At 31.8% G+C, this 25016-nt stretch overlaps 1 protein-coding gene across 1 annotated transcript in view; it reads left to right on the forward strand.

The window, feature by feature from the left end:
• Positions 1-25016, forward strand: part of LOC115886300 — a 159912-nt gene that overhangs the window by 125321 nt on the left and 9575 nt on the right. The window contains exons 2-4 of the mRNA XM_030905392.1: positions 4980-5161; positions 21582-21677; positions 22319-22427. Of these exons, the coding sequence (XP_030761252.1) occupies positions 4980-5161; positions 21582-21677; positions 22319-22427 (387 nt within the window). The remainder of the gene's footprint in view (positions 1-4979; positions 5162-21581; positions 21678-22318; positions 22428-25016) is intronic.

Raw genomic sequence — 25016 nt, forward strand, 5'->3', positions numbered from 1 at the left:
TTAATTTGCCAGCAAATTGAAGTCGCAATGTACTTGTTTTGCCTGCTTTTAATCACACCTTTGAAGATAATGGAAATTTTCTTAGATTATACCTACACCTACCTAAATTAATATGGCTAAAATAAGTAAAGAGTACTTTCAAAGAATATTAACTGAATGTCCCTTGTGTATTTTCCGTGACAAATTGTTCGTGTTAAGATAAATATAAAGTACCTATGATCAAAAAAAAAACGGCGCCAAACACGGCAATGACAATGGGGAATGACAATCGATCATAATTTTGGCGAGGTCATTCTCTAGACGTCATTTACTAAAAATAATTAATTAACTATAATTATAGAAAGATTAAAAAAAAGGATAGAAAATTTCCAGACACAAGTCTTATTTCCAAAAAATTGGCGCCAGGAGGCACATATAGCCGCCCATACTAAAATATGTTAATAAAAAGTTGGTACGCAGTTCTTTTAGTTTCAAAGTGAAGGAATTTTTCCAATTTTTTTTATCTCAAAAACTGCGACTTTGGCTGATTTTGATGTTATTACAAATTTTGTTGCAAATATTAATCCTAATCTTAAATTGAAAACCGCGTTTCGCTAGCTACTGTAATTTTGGAGTTACGATTTTTATAAATTTTTAACCCCCTCCCATACCCCCTTACCAACCCCCCACCCCCACCAAAAACTAATGGCCAGATTCTCGAGTGCCACAGTATTTTTGTGCCAAATTTGGTTAAAATCGGTTTAGCGGTTTTTGAGTTATCGTGTTACAGACGGACAGACAAACAGACAGCCACTATGAAAATATTTTGTATTTAGGTCATTTATGACCCAAATAACTCATTTTGAGTGAAATTAAAAAAAAAATTGCCCATCTTAATAGCCTACCATACCTATTGGTATGGTCGACTAAAAATATTTATTTTAAAAACTACACCATTTAAAAATAACCAAACCAAACCAAACCATTTAAAAATGATTTTACAAAATATAAAAATAAATCAATACCTGCTGAAGAGCAACTGGCAGTAAGCGCCATGAAAATTAAAGAAAAGTACGGGCCAAGTAAATGACATCTAGAGCTTGACCTCGCTAAAATTATAATCGATTGTTATTCCCTAGCCGATTTTAACACATTTTGTTTCTATCGTGTGCGATTTTCTGTAATAATTTTTTCATGTTATTCCTTACTAATATTATAAACGCGAAAGTTTGTATGTATTGATGGATGTATGGAGATTTTTTACACTTTCACGCAAAAACTACTGAATGGATCTGTAAACTACTGAATGGAGCTTATACATCAGAATAACACATAGGCTATAATTTATATTCGTAGACTCTGTGCAATAATTACAAATGACATGAAAAATGCATGAATTCTGCAAAAGAGGAAAATAGATAAATATCTAATTGATATTATAGCATCCTACCTATCAGAGAGAAGAATCATAATAGAGGCCGGAGGGTTACAAAAAACTGTGATGGTAAATAGCGGTGTACCACAGGGATTAGTCTTGGGACCTATGCTCTGGAACGTGATGAAAATATTCCCGGTGCAGTTTTATATACAAGGAACAAGGAAGCATACATTGCATGTTACGAGCATAACAGAGCGGCGATCGAGATAATCGGAGTGGGAAAGGAACGCTGCTGCATCGGTCGATTGTCGATGGAGGCTCGCAACAGGTTGGAGAATAACGCATCAGTTGTTTTAGCTACATTGTTTTTTAACCTGTTACGAGCATAACAGAGCGGCGATCGTGATAATCGGAGTGGGAAAGTAACGCTGCTGCATCGGTCGATTGTCGATGGAGGTTCGAAACAGGTTGGAGAATAAGGCATCAGTTGTTTTAGCAACGTTGTTTTTTAACCTGTTACGAGCATAACAGAGCGGCGATCGAGATAATCGGAGTGGGAAAGGAACGCTGCTGCATCGGTCGATTGTCGATGGAGGCTCGCAACGGGTTGGAGAATAACGCATCAGTTGTTTTAGCTACGTTGTTTTTTAACCTGTTACAACATGCCAAATGTAGGAGGTGCTAAAGTATCCAAAAGAGAGTACTTGGTGTGGTACTTTCGCAGCTGTTGTATGCTGGCATAAAGTCACTAACAATCGCAAGCTAATGCAAAGACTACGCAGAATACAACGCATTATGTCTATTAACCATAAGAGTTAGAGCTGAAATAGGGTCTATTGATCTGCTCATACAGGAACGATATAATAGATACCATGGGATGGTTAAAAATATAGCAAGTACAAAACTTCTCCAACAGTGGCAAGAGAAATGGAATAACGGAATATATGGCAGATGCACATACATGTTAATACCCGACATACAACTATGGTTAAACAGACAATATGGAGAAAGTCGATTACTTCATGAGTCAAACATTGTCTGGCCATGTATGTTTTAGAAAATATTTAAACGATCGTCGTAGGGTTGATAGTGCATCATGTATCTACTGTGATCAAGGTGATGATGTTCAACATACACGTATTAAAAAGTCTTGACTTCTCGAAGGCTACGAGGGCAAGAACGTAAATAAACCTTCTGTAACAATTGTCTGATACATTTATATTTTTTAAAATGGTATCATGCGGTATATGCTCACTGATGGCACAACAACTAAAAATGTTTTTTCGGTCTCTCCAATATTTCGGTACATCCGGTATTCCGGTTCAAGAGTTATACTGGTTTAGTATCGGTCCCACCGATCTAATTGTTGGAAGTTGGACCGGTACTTCGTGGTACCGAATACCGGTACTGAAATTTTAGGACCGAACATCCCTACCCGAAAGCGGCATGCATTACGTTGGACGGATGTATTTCGTCTCTGGGCGCCCACACGATATCCGTGTATCCAACGGTAGAAGGTGTTCGCCGTGTCGCGTGGGACCGACTTAAGAGAGCAATAAAATAACACACGGATCAGTTGAACTCCGTCAAACGACTATCTTTATTCATAGACTATCAATTACATCTAGACGTATGTAATAACATGTAATAGGTACTTTCAAATATTGCCACTAGGTGTTATAAAAAATATTACACTTTATATTAATTTCTGCCTTTGCGAATTATTCTGGCCTGCTACAGCTCGGCCCGAACGCATGAAGGCGCAGACGTCATTGACGGTTGTGTCAGTTTTCGAATTTTCAAGGTATAGGCCAGTGCAAATAATTTTGAATTTGCAAAAATTTTTAGAAAGCTGCGACCATTGAAAATAGTTAGCATTAGTAACCCTTATTAACATACTAAAAGTCCCCATTTGTCCGGTGTGTGCGTCATCAAAAAAAATCGGCCGCCATCTTGAATTTTGGTACTTTTTGGGAAAAAAATATTAATAACTCGAAAACCGTGCGTTATAGCGAAAAACTCCAAGAGATAAAAATTAAAGAGAATAAAAAACTCTATCAGAATCAATAAAAAATTGTTTATTATCCTAACACAGTGACGTACAACATTTTTTTGAAAGTCGAGCAATTTTTAAAAGGAATCACCGAAATGCAAATTACTAAATTTTTAAGCTTATTAACAAATAACATGGATATTTAGCATTAATTCAACTAAAATACAATCCTTGTGACATTTTCAAGAAATATTTATTGGTGGTTTAATAATATTTCAAAATTAACAAAAATTGTAAAAGCTATTCTTTACTAAATACATGTGTACTAATAATGTACAAAAGCACTTAAACTAAGGTCTCCTTGTTACCATTTTGTAAACTACTTGTTTTTAAAAATACATACAGTGACAGTTTGAAAAATTAAGCTACAGGTTGGAAGAAAAAAATAAAATGTAAAGTACTTGCGAATGTCTTTTTGACATAAATATCATCTACGATCTTAACCCTTTTTCATTATGATAAATACATTATAAACATACCCCTACAAATCGAATAACAATATTTCAAATTATGACCATTTTAATAAAAATGCGTTACTTGTAACCTAACTTTTCAAACTGTCATCTCTAGAAAAAAAAAATGAAGTTTACAATTTTCTTCGATTTGTTCTTCATCGACCGAGATTTGTTGGTTGTCGCAAGAAATACCATTACAGTTACCACACAAGCTTGAACAGGGCATATTGGATTTTAAACATGTACATAGTTTATTACATCCAGATTTGTAATTACAGTAAATAATTTTCAATACAAATTCTATTGCCACTGCGTTTGACGTTGATTTTGGAACTAAGGTATCCGTTTTTTTAGTCCATCCCCATTCTGTTGCCTCTTTTCCGTTATTTAGCCAATACTGCATTTGTAAATGATATGTAATAATAATTTTCAGCTGCGTTAGTTGTTGGAGGTAAGGTAGCTAAATCAAAATTTTAAGTACCTGACGAGATGTAAGGGTTTTATATTTATAATACCTCAACTGATCTAAATCTTTTGCTTGGAATGGATGGTAAAAAAAATGAATGTAATTTGTCGCAGATGAGGATCTTTTTGTAACGTTTTGAGAGTCGCCAGTTTACCTTTTTTAAACAAGCATGAGGTTGTATCACATCCTCATATAGCATGTGCCAATAAGAGTGAATGCTTCATGTCACCAATCTTGTTCTGCATATTACCGATGTCAGTTACTCTGTGAGGTTTGGACGATTTTCCAGGCCGAAGCATAAAAATAGAATTTTTTGTCCGATAATGCAGTAATAAAACTAACAAATCAGTATCTGTAACCTAATTTTTGAAACTGTCACTGTATTTTTAAAAACAAGTTGTTTACAAAATGGTAACAAAAATACCTTGGTTTAAGTACAAATAGCCCCGATCCGGACAAGATGGAGGCATCTTTCGCACATTATTAGTATTAATCCCACTATAAAATTCACTTCATCTCTACTAAACAGATCAGCATATACCCAAAATCAATACTTACTGAATACTTCAGAAGTAGACTTTTTATGAACCAATTAATTAAACTGTAGTTTCTTTGTGTGCCAATACTAATGATATTTTTTTGTTATAGGTACAAAGATGGAAAAATATACCCTTGGGAATTGGATTTATCCAGGATGATTATTTACCCCGAAAATGCAAACCAAACGATATACACGTATGCTATTCGACCAGATGACGAGGGTAACTACACCTGCGTTCTGCGAAACGACACTGTCATGCACAGTCATACCATCAATTTGAAGGTGTTTGGTAAGTAAATAATGATAATTTAATGATAGCTTAATAATATGTACTGAATGATTGGAAGAGCAGATGGTAAATAATATTATATCAATTTCATGGTATTATATCCATTTTATGATGATCAGTATTTGGATAAGGGTGCAAAAAAATCATGATTTTTAAAAAAAAACGATATTTTTTTTATTTTATTCGGCTTTTTTTTTGTTTTAATCAATTTTCTATTTAAATTGGATTTCCAACTAATTAACGACTCGTCTTCCATTAAAGTTCTTTCCTAAATGGCAAAATCTTCGCAACTCTGCCCAATGTCGATAAATATTAACATTGCTACGCCGCGTGTTGTTTTTGCACATCGGTCACCGACATTTTATTTTCATTCTGTAAACTTTGATGATGAAATGATGATTTGAAAAGAACTAAAGGATAAATTGGAGAAGGCAGAAGTTATCTTCATCAACATATAGTTGTTTCAAAAAGGATATAAAACAGGCTTGATACCAGCATATTTTTTGACATTGATTATAGATACTCTGGAATAAGAATATAACCTAACATCAGAAGAAACTAGTTCTGCACTAGAGTTTGCGAATGAAATGTATTCGAATACCGGATTTCCATCAGTTCTTCATTTCGAAATAAACAGGGTTGTTCACCACATACGACACGGAGTATTATAGCTAAACGATTAGATTTTTACAAATTTTAAGTTTTGGGTTCGTTGAAGGACTATTAGAGCTACAATTTAGAAATAATTTTACAAGATACAGAGTGTCCCAAATAAGTAAAAAATGCTATAGTTGTATTTTTTTAAATGGAACACCCTATATATTATTACATTTTTAGATTCTACGATTGAAATAAAGGTAAATTTTATTAAGGTTTATCACACTTAAACCTTACCGTTTTTGAAATATTTTCAATTTTGTGAAATTGCAGTAAAAATTTTTAGGCTTCATTTCTCCAAGGGTATTAAAGTTTTTAATACTAAATATTTACTGAAGTTTAGTTATTGATCAGTTATTGTGTTGCAATAATAAACATTATACTACCTTATACAGAGTGTCTAAATTTTTTTTTTAAATAATTACTAGCTTTAAACGGCAATAACTTGTTTAATTTAAATAGAACGCCCTGTATATTTTAGGAGAATCAGATGCATAATTTAATTGTCTATCAAATTGTATTATACCACTTTTTACCTATCCCTTCAAGTTATACCCTTGGAGAAATGAAGCCTTAAAATTTTTACTGCAATTTCACAAAATTGAAAATATTTCAAAAACGGTAAGGTTTAAGTATAATAAATCTTAATCAAATTTACCGTTATTTTAATCGTAGAAACTAAAAATGTAATAATATACAGGGTGTTCCATTTAAAAAAATACAAGTTTGATATTTTTTATTTATTTGGGACACTCTGTATCTTGTAAAAATATTTTTAAATTGTAGCTCTAATAGTCCTTCAACGAACCCAAAACTTGCAATTTGTAAAAATCTAATCGTTTAGCTACAATACTCCGTGTCGTATGTGGTGAACAACCCTGAATATCTGCCGTTTAAAAGTTTAATGGATTCACAAGAAATTACTTCAAAAATCGGTCCAACTTTTAATAGATGAATAGATATTAAGTAGGTAGATGTGTTATATCTTTTACAATTATTTTTCCATTTATTAAAAGTATTTAAACGCTACAAGAGTAAGTTTAACTCTTTATTTGGTAAATTAGGATATAATTGTTATAGGAATAGCTTTTTATAGCTTTATAGAAATTTTTTTATAACTTTTACAGGTATTTTTCGAGTTATTATAGGTTTTTAAACAGGTTGATTTTTTTATTTAATTATTTAATTTTTAATTTAAATCCATGATTAAAATTATCCTGATTTAGATATGAAGTATTTTATCTTAAAAAAATATTTAATTCTTCAATATGTATTCTATTTTAACCAAGTTTTGTAATGGAACAAAGTTATGGTCAGTTGTGGTCATAAAGGGTAAGATTCAAGAAATTTCAAAGAAGATTCAGTAAATAAATGCTTGGCACTGAAAAATGACAATACAAAAGCACAGAATGGGCCGAAAACACAAAATATTTTTCATTTGACAAAAGACATTGGACGTATAAAGCTTGATTCTCATTATACGTTTCGTATCCGCTAATTTCCGTTTCCTTTCCGTTTACGTAAAATATTATATCCTGTAAATCAGCAGGACAATGCACACTATCCGTTCTGTTTACGTACCGTTTCTGTGGTTACGGATATGGAACGGAAGTGTATAGGAACTGTGAATAGAGTCAAATTAAGGTTGATTCTTACTATACCTTCCGTATCAGCTCCCTTCCGTTTACATAAAATATTGTATGAATGTAAATGGATAGGACAATGCACACTATCCGTTCCGTTTCCCTTCCGTTCCATATCCTTTCCTGCCATATGTTTTTTTGGCGGACGGACTGAAGCGTATGGGAAACAGTGTTGTCATGTTCTTACATTTGTACCAGCTCTGTTAAAAGTTTGCTGATATTTATTTATTCTTTTAACTCTTAATTAAATCTATTACCTTTTTCAAGAGATTCAAATTTTTAAAATAAAACTTTTGTAATATAATAAATCGTACAATAAAAAGTATGGAACGGAAGCTTACGTATAGCGTCCTAAATAAAAAATACGGAAAAGCATGGATATGGAATGGATGGAAGGTTTAGTGAGAGAATAAAACTTTGTACGTCGGATGTATACAGAACGTTACTAACTTGCGTTACTAACATACGTATACTGAACGGATATGGAACGGAAGTATATAGGAAATTGAATAGAGGCAGTGAATAGAATATATTCACCCTATTAAACGTAACCATAGAAACGGTACGGAAACGCTTCGGAAACGGAACGATAGTGTGCGTTTTCCTATTTACGAGTATTTACATGATATAATATTTTACGTAAACGGAAAGGAGACGGAAAGTAGCGGATACGGAAGGTAGTATAATATAAGATAAGCGAATATCTAAGTAGGTACCCAAAGTTCCATACAAATCGTAGTTAAGATCGTAGGCTTGTTATGAATGGGCTGTGGTATTGCTATAAGAAATAATCATAAACCGCGTTTTATGCAATTCATCTCTTCTTCACCTTATGGTATTCTGATTTTGAAGTCACTCTCTAGTCTTTGTCGCCCTATATGATTAAAACATGTCACATAGTTGGCATTTCGTCTGATGACAAGGTGAATGCAACACGTACCGCAAATAAAACAAGAGTTATTTTGCGTGGAACGGTGCCATGGCCGTACTACGCGCCCGATTCAGTGCTCATAGATTCCCTCCTCGGTTACTCATTTTGAAATAAATTAAGCAAAATCGCATCGCAACGGCGTTGCCAGTAACTTAAAATAATATAACTTCACTACTCCAGTCCATATTGGGCTTATTGATCAATATTTCCGTTAGACGGTAATTAGTTTATAAAATCGAAAGTAGGGGACCAGGACCAAAAAAAGGCAATTTTTTACTTTTAAATCTTAAAAAAAAGAAAAAACAATTAAATTTCTAACCAAAAATAATTACCATTATTAGCAGAGGAAATGGAATAAAGGAAATAAGAAAAATGTTGATAAAAATATTAGAAATTAATAAAAAAAAACATAATTTACGGAAGTTAAAATATAAAATAAAAACATCGCAATGCATCACAAAAGAAAGGTATTTGACATATGGGAAATGTGATAATAAAGATTGATTCTCACTATACCTTCCGTTTCCATTCCATATCCGTTCCGTATTTTTTATTATATTGACGTTGTACGTAAGCTTCCTTTCCGTATCAGTTCCGTACTTTTTATTGTACAATTTATGTCATTACGAAAGTTTTATTTTAAAAATTTGTATCTTTTGAAAAAGGTAATCTATTTAAAGAGATTTTAAGAGATGAATGAATAAATAAATATCAGCAAAATGTTAACAGAGCTGGTACAAATGTAAGTAGCTGGTACAAAAGTAAGAACTTGACAACGCTTCAGTCCATCCGCCAAAAAAATGTATGGAAGGAAAGGATATGGAACGGAAGGGAAACGGAACGGATAGTGTGCATTGTCCTATTCATTTTCATGATATACTAATTTATTTAAACGGAAGGGAAACGGAAGGGAGCTGATATGGAAGGTATACTGAGAATCCACCTTAACTCATAAATATTTAAACAAAACAGAATCACGCAAGGAGCGTTGGAAAGGTGTACCTATGTTGGGAATATCTTTGACACCATAAAATCAGCGAACAGATTGTAGATGGAGATTATATGGAATATAATGAATATGGAAAGGGGGGGGGGATTAACTGCGACCTTATATAAATTTATTATGTCTCCCTTTTTTTAATTAGAATTCATTATACAGTCTCAGGGCTTTGGTAAAAGCCAGTATCTGAGATGATTTTATCGTTTTTAAGAGGTTAGTTTTCCATCACATCTGGTGTTTTTCCATTTTCACCACAAAATCTTCATTCGCCGTTGTCTCTTAGGTTCAATCTACTGAGGCGTTCTTTGAAGGGACACTGTCCTGTTAAAAACCCCGTGATTATCCGAAGATTGTTCTTGTTTCAATTAAGTTAATTTTAATTTTTCTCGATCGGAAATCCTAGGAAATTTATTCGAGTGTCTTAGACCGTTGGAGAATTCCCATTCTAGGTTCTTGAGTTCCGCTTTAAGTTGGTTTCCACTTGGGAAACAGAACGGTTTTGGTCCAGTTAGTAGGGTGTTCGCTCCTTTTCTAGCTAGATTGTTTGCTTTTTCATTACTTTCTATCCTTTGGTGGGCTAGCAGTGCTGGCACCGACGGTAGGAGGACTTTGTTTTCTTTGCCTAATTTGTTCAGCTTTACTACAGAGAACGGATTAGGCAAACCACTAAAGTGACAGACGTAAAAAGAAAGAAAACAAGACCGAGATGGAGAGAAGGGTATAATACTTACCTGGAGACCCTACATTTATATGTATAACAGACCTAAAGGAAGACCATAGATGCGTAGGTTTAGTCCAACGACATCAAGTTAATAGCGGTATTACAGTGGATTGGGCCTGTTTCAAGCAATAAATCCAAAAAAGGGGAAACTAGGAAAAATTGATATACATAAATCGAAGTAGAACGCCAGTGAAGGGAATGCCATAAGAAGGGAGACTGTTTTTATTCAAACCCCTGATATGTTTTAGCCAACCAAGTTAGAGTTGCCAACCGTCCTTTATTCTTTTTATTGTATTTTATTTATAGGGGACAGTCCTGGTTTTGATCGTGTCCTCTTTTATCTCGCGTATTCGAAAAGTCCTCTTTTTTTACGCTATAAGTGCTTAATAAAATTGTTAATTTGGGGCAAAAACGTGTCTTTCGCTACTCACACTCGTTCGCACAGAAGTAAAATATTTATGTACAAAAATATAATATAATATGTGGAAGCCATGCATGTTTAGCTTTTTTATGTTTACTTACAGTGAGCTTATGTTTTGAATTAAAAATGAAATAAAACAAACGATTTTGTAGAAAATCGTTTGTTTTATTTCAACAAGTTTTTAGTATAATATTTTTAAGAAAGTAAGAAAGACCAACGTTGACATAACTTTCGGGTAAATTCTTCACAACTTTTGAACGAGATGTCAGAAAATGTTTCGCTTGAGGTGCTTCTTTACTCTCTTGTCCTCTATTTTTAATCTTTAAAGATGACAACCCTAAGTCAAGTATTGAAGTATCAATGTCGGTTTTGATTTTTTTTAAGGAAAACTAATGCAAAAGTTCTTGCAGCACAATCCCACTTGCGGATGTTTGACAAAACAGTTTTATTTCAAACCTCATTCATTTTTCAAAAAGCAACCACCTCTTCAAATTTTTCTCGCTAATCTATTTAGGTCCTGTATATGTTTTGTCTCCTGCATGTCACTCGCCTTTATACTTCTAGGAAATGTGCATTGCTGGTTATTGTTACTTTTATATCTTGCAAAGTTTCGAATGGAAATTTTCATTGAACATGTTCTTTTTAAAATGTTTTTGCTATTACCACAGTAAATAGAAATATTTCTTGTAATTATGTTTTTGATTGTTTCTAATTCATTTCTAAAGAAATTCTTTGAATTATTTTATGATTATAAATAAGTAGTATAAAAATCATATAGTACATATGTATATCATATATTACATAAAACTCTGCTATTTTACCTTTACTCTATCGACTTTTTGTTGATTTTTTCCGATTTTTCCTTTTGCTTCTTCCATGCTTCTCTTATTATATCTTACAGTGATTTTATTCATTTGGGATAATTTACGTTTTCTTTAAGTAACTCCAGGAAATGATTGTGACCTCCTCTTCAAAGCTTTTCTACTTCAAAATGTACTATAACGTAAATGTAATACAGGTGTCTTTATGAGGGACTAACCTACTTATGTTAAAGTATTAATTGTAATGACAAATAAATCGTTCTGGACTTTTCAGTTGCCATTTTTTAGATCATAATATTTCACTATATTTTTTTCAATTTTCCATATTTTATATGCACAATAATACCATACGATCGAAAAAAAAACGTCTTCAAAGACGACTGGGGAATGATAATCGATGATAATTTTGGCGAGGTCAAGCGCTAGACGTCGTTTGCTAGGCCCGTACTCTTCTTCATTTTTTAATGGCGCTTCCTGGCAGTTGGTCTTAAAAAGATTGTAGTTATTTTTATATTGAGTAAAATTTATGTTTAAATAGATTTGTGTCTGGAAACGTTATGTCCTTTTTTAATCTTTATATAATTAGTATTAGTTTTTTTTCAATCAGTAAATGACGTTTAGAGATTGACTTCGCCAAAATTATTATAGATTGCCATTCCCCAGCCCTCTTTGACGCCGGTTTGTTTTTTCGATAATACGGTATATATTATATAGTATTATATTGACGCCTGACAGGAAGATCCAATCGAGAAAATGTCGTTAACAGTTTAATATCATTAACAATTTGCTTAATTTGACATATATAAAATTAATATCAAATAATAAACAGCTGTTTTTTTTAAGTTGCTGATAAAAATTTATAATTTACCAAAAAAATAATTCCTTTAAAAAAAATGATTCCTTAATTAAAATTTTGTAATTTTCTCTCCTTTTATTTTTCCCTCTACAGTAATTTTCGTAATTTTCTTTGAAACCAAAATAAAGTTTACATTGTGACAACGTTGTATTCGGCCAGGTGTGCGGTCAGTTGGCCAGCGCTGTTTCCATTTCCGCGAAAATTCTCACAGATTTAGTGGCATTGCTTTGTTTCCTATAAATAAAAATCTTAGAAAATACTTATTGATGGAATTCGGCGTAAATACATAATATTGTCACATAAACAGCGTAAATCTACAGTAGTAATAAGTATATTAGCGGAATTCATTTACATTTTGTAATGGTACAACAGGTGCTCGATATATAATTTATTAGTTTTTTTTACAGAATTCTTTAAGGCTGGTATATAGTTAACTTGTCAATCAATCTTTTATATCGTTGAACATAAAATGTAAACAAATCTGCCATCTTTTTTTATTAATTGATATAAATATTTCTTTTTTATTTTGTATTAGGTTTTTGTTTTAGACTCATTCACACAAGTATCTAAGTCTTTTAAAATGTATCAACTCAACTAGACCAACACTGAACATTATTTGATAAAGAAAGACTAGCTCTAAAATAGTGATTTCCGAAGAGCCCCATTTTTTCATGATAGTTTGGCCACCGTACAATGTACGGTGGTTTGGTGACTTGTTGATGGCGTTTCGTCCACTACGAAATCCCATCATCAATGAATGATTTAAATGAAATTTGGTATGTCGATAGATTGAACCAAGGCCAACTTGACCGTGTACGACACGTGTCACTGTGACAGTTAATTTTGACATAAGAAACGTCAAAAGTTGATGTCGTCCGATTGCGACTAAATTTGATGGGTAGGCTACCTGAGCAACGGTGCACACGGTCCCACCCTGCAAAGTTGGATACGACATTTCATTTACATCTTCACCAGGGTGGAAATAACGATTTGATATTGAAGAAAAATGTGGGTCGATTTCGGCATAATTGGGGACAGGCTACAGGATAACGCCCTCGACGCCGACGTTTCGAACCTAGCCTCTAAATGGACGAAATTATCAGGATTTTTCTTAATTATGGGTCGATTGGAACCCAACTAGAGGTACCCGAATGGAGTGCTCAGACAGACAGATAGATAGACAGATGAAAGTAAGAAGTTTCACTTCAAATATGCTCACATAGTGCACACAATTTCAAATAGTCAAATAATATATCTTCGTATAGATTTCGGTGTATTCTTCAAATATAACGATATTGTCTAGAAAAGAAGATAGTGTAACAGCAAAAAATGAAGACTGAGCATTGAAATAACTCAACTGCAAGGCAGTGGATTTTCGAAAATATCTGCAAGAACGCTGGAATTTTAACCGGGACTAAAAAATCAAAAATTATTAAAAACAAAGAAAAATATGCTCTGAAAATTGTAATCCACCCTTAATTAATGAAATTATTTGAGTATTGAGATACGCGAAATAACGGCAAATAAACAAACTCGAGGGAAGTTATCTCGAGGCAATATCCTAGTCAGGTATCCCACCTAATTCCATTTTTCAAAAATGAAAATAAATCAAATGAGTGGGTCAAAGAGAAAGTGCAACCCAGAGATTGACACAACAATACCACTGGTCTTGATTGGCATAGAACTGTAACAAAATTGCAATGCTTTGCCTTAAATCCATTATCATATTAAAATAGAATAGTAGGTGGAGAAGTAGATACAACATCCTTCAAAAGCATATTTAGCTAGACTCTTCAAAGCTACCGATTTGTATGGTATTTTACATGTTGGTAAAAAGAAGTTCCTAAAATATTAATTGAACGGTCCAGGGGAATAACTTGATAACTGCTAATTTCTTAATTTTAGGATTTTACAATATTATAGTAGGTATAACTGACCCTACAATATGTATGACTCTGCAGGACAATAGAATACCTGGAAAGAACCTCATAACCACTAGCCGTCCGGTGCTCTCCTCTAAAATTAGTAAAATGGAGCTTATAATGTTTTCCCCTGGATATATCAAATGTTGTTATCTCGCCTGGCTCCGTTAAATTTATTCCTGTTCTACTGAACAGTTCAAATTCTGTCTTGTTCTTAGCCCGACTATGTGTACCAATCAGATCTCTCTGGGAGATTCATGTAGGGTTGCCAAAGATTTTTTGAAAGCTAGCCCGAATGTTGTCAAGAATTTACACAAAAGTTGTAAATATATGTTGTAATATGTAAACGTTGCGGTTGATGGGCTTACTTTTTCAAAGATTTTAAAATACTCAAAACTTTTTAAAATAAAACAAACGATTTTCCACAAAACTTTTTATTTGAAAACGTAAGCTAACAAAAAGTAATCAAAAAAAGTTAAACATGTTTATCGCTTCTACAAATATTTATTTCTTGTACATAAATATTAAAATTTCTTTTCACAATATATAACATTTTTTTTAAGCGTTGTAGGGCGATAGTGGCATATTTTTTAGATTTTGAGTTTGTTGTGTAAAGAGGACTTTTTCAATACGTGATAGAAAAGAGGACTGTCCTCTGGAATAGAGGACGGTTGGCAACCCTATCCATATTGCTCCATATTTTCTTTATTTGAAATCAATCAGAATTAGCACCCAGTATCTCCCGCCGCACCAGTTCATTACATGATGTGTATACATCTAAGCCCACAGTCAGTGGTCCAATTATACTACAGTGCAACTTATATAGGCTAAAGCTAATTTTTATTCATAAAATACTATACAAAGTATTATATATATAAAAATAATATATATACAAAGAGTGGTTGTTAAAAACTCGTTCAATGGAAGAAAGTTGAGAATGTTTAAGAAACAGCTGTTTATAAAAGTTTGCGTCAAAATTAAGGAAATTTAATATTCTTTAATTTCATCATCACTATCATCATCATTTTCAGCTTATTCAACCATTTCCAATTATAGTGTAGCCTCCCTCACATACTCTCTTTGTAGCTGGGCCCATTATTGTCTATTGTTCGCTATGCGGGCTCAAGTTATCTCCGCTAATTTCCAAATATCGTGGTCCCATTTCAGGTTCGGTCTTCTTCTAGGTCTCTTAATTCCTCGGTACCATGCTGTAATTTTTGTGGTTCATCTATTGTCCGTTCTTCTTGCCAGGTGTCCTGCCTATTGTCATTTAGGAATTTAACTCTGTGGATGACATCTATTACCTGGGTCTTTTGTCGTATCCAATTTATTCTTTTACGGTTAGGTCTCTTGCTTATTCCCAGCACATTTCGTTCCATTGAATGTTGTGGGATCTGCCGTTTCCTTATGATGTCCGTTTTAAGTGTCCAGGTTTCGCATGCATAGGTCATGACTGGTAGTACACATTGGTCGAATGATTTCTTCTTTAGATAGAGTGGCATTCTAGATTTGAATATGATTGAGTTACTTCTATAAGTACTTACTCAAATCTTCTTTGATTTAACTTAATTTATTATTTATTAAGATAAGCAGTTTATGACCGAATATATAGAATTGCTACAAGTGTTTAACATTGTTTCTCCGTAAGGTGGTCACCTAATTTCATAGTGCCTAAGTCTGTACTATGATCATTATATATTTTATATGTTATAGGTATATTATGTTATATGATCTATATTTGTATTCTTATTGCTACTCTTTTAAATTAACATTTCTATTTTAAATTCTACCAACCTACACGTTATGCACTGTAAATATCGCAAGTTATTAAATTATCTATTCTAGAAAATATTTACAATTTGAAAAATGGAATAATACCAAAGAAAACCCAGATACGTAACGACTTGTTATGTTGTTACTAAGAAAATCAAACTATATAATGAGCTCCAATGGTTTCGTTGCGCCTATTTAAACAACGCATTTTTACTATTTAAATAATGTATAGCTGTATTTCTCTTAGTACATAGTATTTCTTCATACATAGTTATGTGACAAATTGCATATTAAATGAATCAGCGGGTATAATTTTATCGTGCATGTAGATAAATTTTTATCGATGATAATCTAACGTAAAAGTTGAGTCTAGGATTGCAGTAAGCAGTGGCGGCTCGTGTGTTCTGAAGGAGGGAGGGTATAGCCTCAACAGCAACAAAAAGTCATGTACTATTTTTAGCATATCGTGTGTTGCATCGCCGACCTGGACATAGGAAATCCCATGTAAATTTTAAAAATTATGAATAAGTTTTTCCCATTTTATTTAAAAAAAAATATTTGAAACTCACCTTAAAAAATACCTTAAAATGAAAAAAAAATGCCCATTTTGAATGGTTTATACGAATTCGTTTTTGAGTTATGTGAGATACAAAAATACTAAAAGCGAAAATTTAAAATAATGCTGTCCTGATCAAACAGACGTAACAATAACAAGTATGTCCAAATATGACCAATTTACGTGAAATATACTTTCAGCAAGATGGGGAACATTCCCCCTCATAACTATGAAAATACTAGAATACTGTTAAATTATTATTTTTCAAATCAATGAATTGGAACCAATGAACACCTATTGACAGCCTCCTCGATTCCCGGATTTCGCCGTTCTCGATTTCTGATTTTGGGGATTTTTGAAATACGAAATATATCGTGGGCACTACAAGCTACAACAATGTCGAACACCTGAAAAATGCTTTAATAATTCAAGCTTTTAGATATCTGCAAACCCATTCCGTTATAAAAAAAAAGAAAAATATATTCACAGTTTCAGTGGTAACAGCTATTTCAAAAGTAAAATATATCAATCCCAAATTAATTTTAATATATGTATGATAGTAAATACCATTTTGATTTTTTGTTATTTATCACGGCCTACTAATAAGAAAATGATATATTTTAAATATTGCAGTAAATAGTAAAAATAAATACAGAGTGATATATATTTTTGAGAAGCTCATAGCAAGACAGATCATATGATTTATAAATATACAGGGTGTTTCATTTGAAAAAACATAACTTTAGTTCATATTTTCAAAAATATTTTTTTGGTAGAAAAACAGACTACGCCACTGTATTCCACGTAAAAAGTTCTACAATAAGCAGTTTTCGCCTTCTCGCAAAATTTTCGAAAAGACCCTGCAGCTCAGAAACTAAGAGGGCTATGAAAATTTTGTTTGCAGCATCTTCCGTTTGACGAAAAAGTGGGACAGGTTTGTGCAAACCGAACCCTTCTATCTTCACTAATAAGGGAGATACCCTATGATTTCAACCAAAATGGGATACACTGTACAGCGTAATAGATTTTTTTTTTAAATTTCCGAATAAAGACAAGTCAGAATTCATTTTGAAAATGACTTAACTTTATGTCTTAAGTTAGCTTTCGAAATAATATGACTTAAAATCAAATGACGTAAGTCATTAAAATGATTTAAATAAAAATATTATTTATTTTAAGTAAAAATATCATTCATGCATTAAATTTTATACTTGCAAAAAACTTGGAAATTTTGTTTAAGTGCAAACCTAAAGTATGTACTAGAATGTATTTCAGGAAAATATTTTAACTTCTATAGGGTGGCTCAAGAAAGTGAGAGTGGATCGGCATGATTTTTTTTTAATGGAACACCCTGTATATTATTGCATTTTTGGCTTCCTGTTAGATCACTTTACATAATCCTAAGACATGAGTAAATATATTTCGATAATTTCAGAGATATTAATAAATAAATAAAAATTATATATTTTTTAGCCTTTCTTAAAAAAATTATTAATAATACAAGAACTGTCCTGAAATCAAAACTATATTATATATTTACTTTAGATGGTCTGTACTTACTTTGCTATAAATATGGAAATCGTAAATCATATAGGATGTTCAAAATTCTACGCCAAACTTTCTAAAATATAAAATAATTTTTCTTTGTTTTTTTTTAATGGAACACCCTGTATATTATTTTTTCAATAGATGGAGAATTAAAAAATGAACATTTTTTGCATTTAGAGTATTTCAAATTTTTTAACAATTTCGCAGATATTCCCGGTTTTGTATTTCATACGGCATTTTCCACAGTAAATTTTTATCAAAGCCACCCAGTGATTTTTCTCTCGTATTTTACCATTGAAAGCGCCATATGAAATAATACTGCGTGTATCCGGAAAACTATTAAAATTGTTGAAATACTTTAAATACAAAAAATGTTCATTTTTTAATTCTCTATCAAATAAAAAAAGAATATACAGGGTCTTCCATTTAAAAAAACGAACAAAAATTATTTTATATTTTTGAAAGTTTGGCGTAAAATATTGAACATCCTGTATGATTTACGATTACCATATTTATAGCAAAGTAAGAGCAGACCCTCTAAAGTAAATATCTAATATAGTTTTGATTTCAGAACAGTTCTTGTATTTTTAATATTTTTTTTTAAGAAGTGTTGAAAAAATATATTTTTGATTTATTTTTTAATATCTCTGAAACTATCGAAATAGATTTACTCGTATCTTAGGATTATGTAAAGTGATGTGAAAGGAAGCCAAAAATGCAATAATATACAGGGTGTTCCATTAAAAAAAAATCATCCAGATCCACTCACACTTTTTGAGCCACCCTATAGAAGTTAAAATATTTTCCGGAAATACATCCTCATACATACTTTAGGTTTATACTTAAACAAAATTCTCAAGTTTTTTATTCTAGGAGCTACAGATGCCAGACGCACTATTGCCGGACCCTGAACATGACGATGTCGGAAACTTTTGAGTCTACCCTCGTACATGATCTAAACTATCGAAAAATATCGATATGTCACACGTTCGGCCCACCTATTTCCGTCGTTTTCGTCCGCATAGGTGGACATATATTTTCTCGTACGTTCGCCGTCGTCGCGTGGGACACGCTCCATTTCATTACCATACAATCACCCGGCGTGCACCAGTCCGTCATTTTTCTGGCGGGCAAAGACAGCGTGGCTGCGGAACCGTAGGCTCCGCTTTTTAATGGGATCAATCCGATCGGTACGAAGGCGTACCAGTACCCCGTCTTGTCCACCTAAGTCGAAATTTGAGATAGATTTTATGGAAATCGACCTTTCAGCCCACGACCGGTGAGCGTAATAATAGTGGTACCAAGCGATTTCTCTTTTGCAAGAAAAATCACACACAGCTTAAAGAAATTAGGAGGTAATAATTAATAATAAGAAAAATTGGGAAATAGTTGGGGCTCTTGATTTCGCGTAAAAGTATCGCAGTATCTTCGTGGATTACAGTCGATATTAGGGACAATAAATATCTAAAATTTTCTATACAGACTCAGTAATCGAATATTACTATTTTATTCTATATCATCATCATCATTTTCAGCTCATTCAACCATTTTCAATTATGGTGTAGCCTCCCTCACCTACAGGATGTCCCAATATTCCGTGGACATAGAACTATTGCGTATTTTTGGAATCAAAATAAGTTCATTTGAACACAGTTTCCCTCTATACAAAAGTGCTTCGTTTGTCCACTAGAGGGCACCAAACTTTAAAGAAATAAACACATTAAGTTTAATCAGTACCCAGTACCTACCTACTAGTTTTAATCATCTGCTGATAATGTGAACATGGTTATGGTTAGCGAAACGCGTGTCCAGTGTTAAAAGTAAAGTAGAATAAATTAGTGTTTTTTCTTGCTGTTGTAACATCAAAGGTTCCAAGCTTCTACTGTAATTTTGTATATCTATAATATATAAAATCCTTAAGTGACTCACTGATTAATCACGATCCTGCTCAAACCACTCTACGTAAGAAGCTCAATTTTGGCATACAGGTTGATTCTAGGGTGTAGAGGTTCGATAAGAAGGAATTTTTCGAAATTCTAGTTCCAAGAGGGTGAAGCCACCCCCCAAATATTACAATATTTTTTATTTAAAAAACGGTCAAGTTTCCGAAAAACGGTTAAACACGTGTATTTTATTTTGTTTTTTACATATTTTAAGATTTTTTAAAAATGTATACAGGGTGTTTTGAAAAATCTGCTCATTGATTAATCACGATCCTCTTAAAGCGCTTGACGTAAAAAGCTGATTTTTGGACAAATATTAGAATACTTTTATTTAAAAACCGGTGAGTTTTTCAGAAAAACTCTTAAACACGTATAGTTTATTGTGTTGTTTTACATATTTTAAGATTTTTTAAAAATTTATACAGGTTGTTTCATAAAATATGACCACTGAGTAATCACGATTCTGCTTAAACTGCTTGACGTTTAAAGCTGATTTTTGGCAAACGTATTGACTGTGGGGTGTAGAGGTTCGACAAGGAGGGGTTTCTCGAATCTCAAATTCCAAGAGGGTGAAAACGCCCCTCAAATATTACAATATTTGTTATTAAAAAACGGTTAGTTTTTCGGGAAAACGCTTGGACACGCATAATTTATTTTGTTTTTTTTTGCATATTTTGAATTTTTTTTAAAAAATCATACAGGGTGTTCCAAAAAGTTGGGTAATTGATTAACCACGATTCTGCTTAAACTGCTTGACGTAAAAATCTTTTTGGCAAAAGGATTTTTCGAAAGTCAAATTCCAACGAGATGAAACTACCCCTCAAATATTACACACCAAGTTATATAATATTATCGCCATATTATTTTTTCTCATGTTGACATAAATGTGAGAAAATTTTATCCAGTTTGTATGTTAATGGAAATTCTTGCTTTGCTTTATCATCACCATTACAAATAATTAATTCGACGCGAACGAAGTCGCGGGTACACGCTAGTTAATACTGAGAACCTAAGTCGTTATTATCATCGTAGCTAGCAATCAATCCATATTTGGATTTAGTCTGCTCCCGTTTTATTAATTTTGTACTTTTCGTCTCTAGCTGGTGCTGATTATATTTTTTATGTTTGACTAATCTAGTACTAACTACTAGTCTTCTAATATTTCTGCTTCTCTTCTTGCTACACGATCGCCACTCTAGATTTCGGCTAGTCCAGCCTTTATTAAAAATCTTCTTAGATATTCTGGTAACGTGGCCAGTCCAACAAAAATTCTATTTGAAAATTTCTATGCAAAACCCCAAATTTAAAATAGATAATTCAAACGATAAAATATATTGGTTTATATCGAATATTGGAATATAGAAATGAAATAGGAATGTTTAGACGTTCAGTTCATTGTAGTTCAATTAAATGTAGAATGCGTTATGAAAATTTTGCAATATATTTAATTCTTTCAGATTATGTTAGTAGTAATTTTAGTAAAGTTATTTTACATTTGAAATATTATTCTAGAATAATATTGTACCCTGGTCTATCAATGATGTAGAATGTAAAATAATATAAATTAAATGTATCAGTAACCTTTTTGATTGACTAACCGAAGTACTAATGCCATTATTTTTTTTCAGATCAAATCCCTGACCAACTTCAAATGACCTACGTTTCACAAAACAAGCAGGCTTATGTTGGAGAAAACGTGAGACTGTTCTGTGAAGCATTCGCTGGTTAGTAGTATTTTTTAACTCAGAAACTTTCAGAATTTCTTGATGATATTTGGTTCCGAGTTTGGTTCTAACCAAAATATCCCCTACTTTCTAATTACATAATTTAGTAGCTAGCTATTCAAAAGAGGATTTTTAATTAATAAAATGACGTAACTTTCAATGCCAATAAAAATTCAAATATATCAAAGAATATAATTATTATATATTTTTAGATTTTTTAATACACTTATATGATTTTTTAAATATTATGGCAATCTATTTAGAACTTAATCTCCAATCATTATTAAAACAACTTTTAGATAGGTTAGTTTTAGTTAAAAGAATTACATTACTTGTTTTAACTATTAAGTACTAATTTTAAAAATTCTTCCTTTAAATGCAATTTTGCCTAAAAACTTCTGTTATTTTTTCATTTTTTCAAATATATTCTAAAATTATAAACATTCATTCTTTAAGTAAGCTCTGGTTAATTAAAATAGCTTGACATTAAGTAGATAACCGTTTTTTCTATATTATTATAGAAAAGGAATTAAAAAATATAACAAGGTAACAAAAAAGAATAAAAATACTCTAACTTAAATATACTCTAACTTAAATATATAAGGTACCATTAAGTTGCTAATTTTTTATTAAATTTTCAGGTGTGGTAGATCTTCCAGATCAAAATAGTGAAGCCATATGGTATAAGAAACTCGAAAACGGCACACTTGTTGAACTTTCCGATAGATTTAATCAAAAGAAAGTAATCAGGTAAGGATTTGTTAACTGAATTAGATCATTATTTCATAAGCTACTTATTAAGAAAATTGAATACAGGTTGTCATAAAATATGACCACTGAGTAATCACGATTCTGCTTAAACTGCTTGACGTTTAAAGCTGATTTTTGGCAAACGTATTGACTTTGGGGTGTAGAGGTTCGACAATGAGGGGTTTCTCGAATCTCAAATTCCAAGAGGGTGAAAACGTCCCTCAAATATTACAATATTTGTTATTAAAAAAACGGTTAGTTTTTCGGGAAAACGCTTGGACACGCATAATTTATTTTGTTTTTTTTTACATATTTTGAATTTTTTTTAAAAAATCATACAGGGTGTTCCAAAAAGTTGGGTAATTGATTAACCACGATTCTGCTTAAACTGCTTGACGTAAAAATCTTATTTTTGGCAAAAGGATTTTTCGAAAGTCAAATTCCAACGAGATGAAACTACCCCTCAAATATTACACACCAAGTTATATAATATTATCGCCATATTATTTTTTCTCATGCTGACATAAATGTGAGAAAATTTTATCCAGTTTGTATGTTAATGAAAATTCTTGTTTTGCTTTATCATCACCATTACAAATAATTAATTCGACGCGAACGAAGTCGCGGGTACACGCTAGTTATTACTAAAAACCGAAGTCGTTATTATCATCGTAGCTAGCAATCAATCCATATTTGGATTTAGTCTGCTCCCGTTTTATTAATTTGGTACTTTTCGTCTCTAGCTGGTGCTGATTATACCTTTTATATTTGACTAATCTAGTACTAACTACTAGTCTTCTAATATTTCTGCTTATTTTCTGGCTACACGATCGCCACTCTACATTTCGGTCTAGCAAGTCCAGCGATTATTAAAAATCTTCTTAGATATTCTGGTAACGTGACCAGTCCAACAAAAATTCTATTTAAAAATTTCTATGCAAAACCCCAAATTTAAAATAGATAATTCAAACGATAAAATATATTGGTTTATATCGAATATTGGAATATAGAAATGAAATAGGAATGTTTAGACGTTCAGTTCATTGTAGTTCAATTAAATGTAGAATGTGTTATCAAAATTTTTCATTATATTTAATTCTTTCAGATTATGTTAGTAGTAATTTTAGTAAAGTTATTTTACATTTGAAATATTATTCTAGAATAATATTGTACCCTGGTCTATCAATGATGTAAAATGTAAAATAATATAAATTAAATGTATTAGTAACCTTTTTGATTGACTAACCGAAGTACTAATGCCATTATTTTTTTTCAGATCAAATCCCTGACCAACTTCAAATGACCTACGTTTCACAAAACAAGCAGGCTTATGTTGGAGAAAACGTGAGACTCTTCTGTGAAGCATTCGCTGGTTAGTAGTATTTTTTAACTCTTTCTTAGAATTTCTTGATGATATTTGGTTCCGAGTTTGATTCTAACCAAAATATCCCCTACTTTCTAATTATATAATTTAGTAGCTAGCTATTCAAAAGAGAGTATTTTTAATTAATAAAATGACGTAACTTTCAATGCCTATAAAAATTCAAATATATCAAAGAATATAATTATTATATATTTTTAGATTTTTTTTAATACACTTATATGATTTTTTAAATATGGCAGTCTATTTAGAACTTAATCTCCAATCATTATTAAAACAACTTTTAGATAAGTTAGTTTTAGTTAAAAAAATGACATTACTTGTTTTAACTATTAACTAATACTAATTTTAAAAATTCTTCCTTTAAATGCAATTTTGCTTAAAAACTTCTGTTTTTTCATTTCTTCAAATATATTCTAAAATTATAAACATTCATCCTTTAAGTAAGCTCCGGTTAATTAGAATAGCTTGACATTAAGTAGATAACCGTTTTTTCTATATTATTATAGAAAAGGAATTAAAAAATATAACAAGATAACAAAAAAGAATAAAAATACTCTAACTTAAATATATAAGGTACCATTAAGTTGCTAAATTTTTATTAAATTTTCAGGTGTGGTAGATCTTCCAGATCAAAATAGTGAAGCCATATGGTATAAGAAACTCGAAAACGGCACACTTGTTGAACTTTCCGATAGATTTAATCAAAAGAAAGTAATCAGGTAAGGATTTGTTAACTGAATTAGATCATTATTTCATAAGCTACTTATTAAGAAAATTGAAGATTATTTTTGACATTCTAAACTAGAACTTAAGTTGCTTTTATGTCGTAATAATTATTTATTTAGACCGCTAACTGAATAATCTACAAAAGAACTGCTTTAGCACATATTTCAAAGAACGGTTTGATTGCTGGTACGTACGTTAAAAATTGGGTTATATTGATTTTTTTTTAATTAACCCCTCTGCGATGCCACTTCAAAAATAATATATGATGTAACGAGATTTGGTATGTTAGTATATAATATAAATTAGGATTGATTGGATATATTCAGTTGTTTTCAGTCATTTCCGGTGAAACCAAACCAAACCGGAAAAAAATGTTATAGGAGTGAGCAACTTTTGAGACGCACCCGGTATAAATATGAATAAAATGCAGGATGTCATTTTAAATTGTCCTCTTTGAAGGATGTTCATATTTTGTTCGT

This window comes from Sitophilus oryzae, unplaced genomic scaffold (assembly GCF_002938485.1).
Source record: "Sitophilus oryzae breed Bouriz unplaced genomic scaffold, Soryzae_2.0 scaffold_482_pilon_pilon, whole genome shotgun sequence".
NCBI classification, from domain to species: Eukaryota; Metazoa; Arthropoda; class Insecta; order Coleoptera; family Curculionidae; genus Sitophilus; species Sitophilus oryzae.